The sequence below is a fragment of the Danio rerio genome, chromosome 19 (genome assembly GCF_049306965.1).
Source record: "Danio rerio strain Tuebingen ecotype United States chromosome 19, GRCz12tu, whole genome shotgun sequence".
In the NCBI taxonomy this organism is placed as follows: domain Eukaryota; kingdom Metazoa; phylum Chordata; class Actinopteri; order Cypriniformes; family Danionidae; genus Danio; species Danio rerio.
Genome location: NC_133194.1, coordinates 1,674,519 through 1,680,000, shown reverse-complemented (window position 1 = coordinate 1,680,000; position 5,482 = coordinate 1,674,519). Strand labels below are relative to the sequence as shown.

Here is a 5,482-nt window from a genome sequence, read left to right as displayed (position 1 = left end):
TTAAAAATGTACCGTCATAGAAATAAATAAAGGTGGCTGTTGCAAATGATTAGCTGGTTTTATTTATTTTAGATGACTGTAAATGACAAAGGCAGGCTATGATGCATTTGCTTGTCTCGTTATCATGACAAAAATATCTCAAATAATGTCGTTTTTGCATTTAAATTGACATAAATAGAATAGAAAAATAAATAGATATAAATAAATAAAAAAATTGATCTCTCAATTAATCTTTTCTATCATTGATTATGCTGATGTTATCTATAACAATACCTCTGATATTAATTTAAAACCTTTAAATGCTGTCTTCAATTCTCTTGTGTCGATTTGTTTTAAGATGTCCTTATAGAACCCATCATTGAATATTATACGAAACACTTGGTTTGCTTCAACCTAAGGTCCGCAGACAGTATCATTGGTATTTGTTTCTTTTTTAATGTGTTTACTTTAATTTACCTTCTTATTTAACGCAGTTTTTTGTTCATTTACATCATCATATTCGCTTTGTCATGTGCAACAGAATTATTTTTCGGTTCCCAGAATTTCTACACAAAGTGGCCGTAGGTCCTTTCGATGCAAAGCTCCTTTCGACTGGAACAATCTCCCTTCCTTTTTTAGATCGATTAAATCACTTCGTCTTTTTAGGGCTAATTTATTTTCTCTTCTGGAAACAACTTGCGAATGTTATTAAATTTGGCTCCAAATTAAATTAAATGTTTATTATTTATTTGCACATCAAATTGTTTGTACTTTTGGTTATATGTTGTTGCTTATTTAGGCTTCGGATTACGGGAAGTGTTTCAGAAGGAGTGTGCTGCTTGTTTGTTTGTCTTGTCAAGTGTATGTACTTTATGATGTTTTGTACTCTGTTTGATTTGTGAACTTTTAGGGACGCCCTCGAAAATTAGATGATTCATCTCAAGGCGCTATCCCATTCAATAAATTCCAAATTTAAATTAAAATAAAAAATAAAAAACGTAAATGTGCAAATGAGACTTAATGAAAGATTATAAGAAAGTCTTACAAAGAAAATAAAGCCCTACCAAACTAATATAGTAAAATACTACGATCCTAAATAGTTTTACTTAAAATTAATTTTCTTGTCGGCTTAGTCCCTTTATTAATCCGGGGTTGCCACAGCGGAATGAACCGCCAACTTATCCAGCAAGTTTTTAAGCAGCGGATGCCTTTCCAGCTGCAACCCATCTCTGGGAAACATCCACACACACACTCATACACTAAGGACAATTTACCCAATTCACCTGTAACGCATGTCTTTGGACTGTGGGGGAAACCGGAGCACCCGGAGGAAACCCACACGAACGCAGGGAGAACATGCTAACTCCACACAGAAACGCTAACTGAGCTGAGGTTCGACACAGCGTCCTTCTTGCTGTGAGGCGACAGCACTACCTACTGCGCCACTGCGTTGACCTTAAGAGCAACATATAATAATAAAAATAATAATCATTAAAAATCAATAAATAAAAGAGACAGATGGAGGTAAAGAACAATATAGCTATGCATAAAATCTCATTCATATTCATGACATTATAATAAAGATTTTAAGGCTCACAAACCCACTTTAAAACTAATAAAATAAAAACAAATTATCCTAAATAATTTAAGCGTGCTAAACTTCAGTCTCTGGTGTGTTTCAGACTGGCCATCAGCACCTTCACAGACTTCCAGACGTCCACACGGACACAGCGTCCCGACTCCGTCCTCCGACAGCAGATTCAGAATCGCCAGGAAAACCAGCTCGCCCTTCCCATGATGCCTCAGCCTACAGGCACAAACCAGCTGATCAAGATGGCTGTGTGGGGTCTGTCGGCCACGCTGGGGGCAGCGGCGCTGGCGGTGGCTCAGACCGCGCTGGACTGGGCTCCAGAGTTTCTCTCACAGCTCTTCTGAACCAAACATCTCCCCAATCAGTGCCAAACTGCAGTCACAAGTACACCAATACACACAGAGAGAAGGAAATCAGGCATTATTATTTCTCTGATTTATTTCAAGAAAAGTCAGAACTGCATGCTGTAAATTCAGAATTTTGTAAGAAATCTAAATTGCATCATGCAAACCTACCCTGAGACAGTGGCAAAACATTAAACTCCAAGGAAAACGTTCATAATTTTAATGATTTGTAAGATGTAATTTTTTATGTCATGAAAAAAATGTAAACATTATGACAATACATGAAACAGGCGCATGTTTATTCTGTTTTTCTTATTTATTCCAAGAAAAGTCAGAATTTCAATAGGTAAACTTATAAATTATGTTGACATTTCTCTTGGAAGATTAATTCTTTATTCTTAGAGAAATGTCAAGCCAATGTCCAAATTATGTGAAGAAAAATGTAAAGACGGAAGGAATGCATTAAACAAGGATGCGTTTATTTCCTTTTTTAAATTTTTTATTTAATTAATTTAATTTTTTATTTATTAAGTAAAGCCTGAAGTGCAAGATTTAAACTCGATGTTTTGAGAAAATTGTCAGAAGAAATTACAATTGCAACAGGAAGATTTGAACTGGGAGAAGTGATAAAAAAATTAAACAATTCAAAGATTGAATTCCTCTAAAAAAAAAAGCAAAATTCTGAGATTTAAACTCAAGACAAATCTGATTTGTAAGATTTAAATTATGAATTTTAAGAGATGTCAAATATGAAAAATGTAAAGACAATCGAACACTGAGAGTGAATAAAACAAAAGTGTATTTGTTCTCCTTTTTCTTATTCATTTCCAGAAAAGTCAGAATTGCATGGTGTAAATGCAGAATGTTGTAAGAAATCTAAATCGCAACATGCAAACTTACACTGAGACAGTGGCAAAACACTCAATTCCATGGAAAAAGTCAATAATTTTAATCATTTGTAAGATGTATTTTTTTATTCTGAGAGAAATGTCAGACAAATGTTCAAATTATGTGACGAAAAAAAGTCAACATCTCATTTGTAAGATGTAAATTTTTATTCTTAAGAGAAATATCAAGCAAATGTCAAAATAATGTTACGGAAATAATGGAAAGATGGAAGCACTGCATTAAACAAGGGTGCATTAATTTTCTTTTTTTCCTTTTTATTTATTTAATAAAAAAAAGAGTTGCATAGTGGAAACATTAAGAGATTTTTTTTGAGAAACAAATTAATAGAAAAAAAGAATTCCTAGATAAATGTAATTTAATTAAAATTCAAATTTTCTGATTTGTTCCAAGAAAATTGAAAAAAAATTGCAAAATGTAAATTTCTCAAAAAAAACGTAACGTGCACGATTTAAACAGTGAATAAAAAAATAACATTAAATTCCAAGAAAAATGTCAAAATTGTGAGATTTAAACTTTAAAGCATAAAATATAAAGCGTGTTTGTCATGATGTCCTGCGAGAGAGCCCTGAGCTCAGAAGATCCTCGAGTCCAGGGCTCCCTCCTGTTTGCAAGCCGAGAGGGGAGTTTGAGCTCAGGTAGATCTGAAGAACTCCCCTGCTGTAGTAGCTAATGAACAGAAAGTGATGGCTCCTAAGAGATAACTACTGACTAGCAGCATGTCTATGGTGCTGATTTGGATTAGTCAATTAACTCAAGCTGCATGTTTTTGGACGGTGGGAGGAAACAGGGGAACCCGGGGGAAACAAACATGAGCACGGAGAGAACGTGTAAACTCAGAAACATTGGCTGGCTTGGTAAGGACTAAAACTAGTGACGTTCTTGCTGTGAGGCAACAGTGCTAAACACTGGGCCAAGGTGCCACCCATCTAGGAAAGGAGGAGGAGTAGGGGTGGAAGGGTGGATTCTTTAAAATGAAGATGGCTGTGATATGGAGCTTAGGGTATTTAGTGGCTTAGGAATCGTCTGATTGGTTAATCATGAATTGAATAATGCAGGACCGGCTGCAAGCAATCATAAGCACGTGATCCTCTCCAAATTACTTTATAATTAAACCACTTATTGCAAGAAAAGTCAAAGTCAAAAGAAAAAAATGGATAAATAATCACAATTGCAACATGCAAATTTAAACTCAGAAAATGACATTGAATTCCAAAGAAAAAAGATTGAGATTTAAACTCTAGACAAATGTCATCTGTAAGATGTAAACTCTCAATTATTAGAGCAATGTCGTTATTATGTGCTGAAAATAAAGACAATAGCAATGCAAATCCCCCAGAGAGAATGGAACATGTATCGTGCATGCATTTATTCTCTTTTTTTCCTTCTTATGTATAGATTTTGTTCGTGTTAATATTGAGGTTTGAGGGAGGAGCAAAGGCTGGTGTATTTTGTAATCATAAGCAGTTCTGGATGTGTTTCCATCAGCAGAATGTCAGGGAAAGTGCTCGACTAGGCCATTCAGAACAGCAGCAAGAGCACAAATTATTAAAAGCTTTTTTTTTCTGTCGCCGTCAGTATTGAGTGAAGCTCATTAAGCGGAGAAAACGGGTGAGAGACTCGCTGGTCAACGCAGCACTTTACTACAACAGCTCATGTGTGCAGCTTCAGGTGGAGTTTATACTGTATTTGAGTTTTAAATGAACAAAATCAGGAGTTAAAACGGCTTCACTGTTTGAAAAATACAATTAAATTGTACAATTTTGAAGTAAAACTGATTATTATTCATTCATTCGGCTTTGTGCCTTATTTTTCAGGGGTCACCACAGTGGAATGAACCGCCAACTATTCCAGCATATGTTTTACACAGCAGATGCCCTTCCAGCTGCAACCCAGTACTAGGAAACACCCATACACACTCATTCACACACTATGGAAAATTTTGTTAATCAGCTCCCCTATAGCGCATGTGTTTGGACTGTGAGGAAAACCGGAGCACCCGGAGGAAACCCACGCCAACACGGGGAGAACATGCAAACTCCACGTAGAAACGCCAACTGACTCAGCCAGAACTCGAACCAGCGACCTTCTTGCTGTGAGGTGACAGTGCTAACCACTGAGCCACAGTGTCGCCCAAAATTTAATCATTTATTTTCTTGTCAGCTTAGTCCCTTTATTAATCCGGGGTTGCCACAGCGGAATGAACCGCCAACTTATCCAGCAAGTTTTTATGCAGCGGATGCCCTTCCAGCCGCAACACATCTCTGGGAAACATCCACACACATATTTACACACACACACACTACGGACAATTTAGCCTACCCAATTCACCTGTACCGCATGTCTTTGGACTGTGGGGGAAACCGGAGCATCCGGAGGAAACCCACGCGAACGCAGGGAGAACATGCAAACTCCACACAGAAACGCCAAATGAGCCGAGGTTCAAACCAGCGACCTTCTTGCTGTGAGGCCACAGCACTACTTACTGCGCCACTGCCTTGCCTAAATTTCAACATATAAATTAAAAAGTAACGATTACGACGCGTTTTGGATTTCAAGAAGATTAAAAAATTATGGGATGCAATAAAAATCTAATTTGTAAGAAACTGAATTCTGAGAGGAATGTCAAAAAAGGCTAAATTAAATGAAAAAGCATTAAAAA

At 36.6% G+C, this 5,482-nt stretch overlaps 1 protein-coding gene across 1 annotated transcript in view; it reads left to right on the top strand.

Moving 5' to 3' along the window:
• Positions 1 to 3,115, top strand: part of zgc:63863 — a 34,814-nt gene extending 31,699 nt beyond the window's left edge. The window contains exon 8 of the mRNA NM_200401.2: positions 1,662 to 3,115. Within this exon, the coding sequence (NP_956695.2) occupies positions 1,662 to 1,914 (253 nt within the window). The 3' untranslated portion in view covers positions 1,915 to 3,115. The remainder of the gene's footprint in view (positions 1 to 1,661) is intronic.
• Positions 3,116 to 5,482: the final 2,367 nt, after the last annotated feature.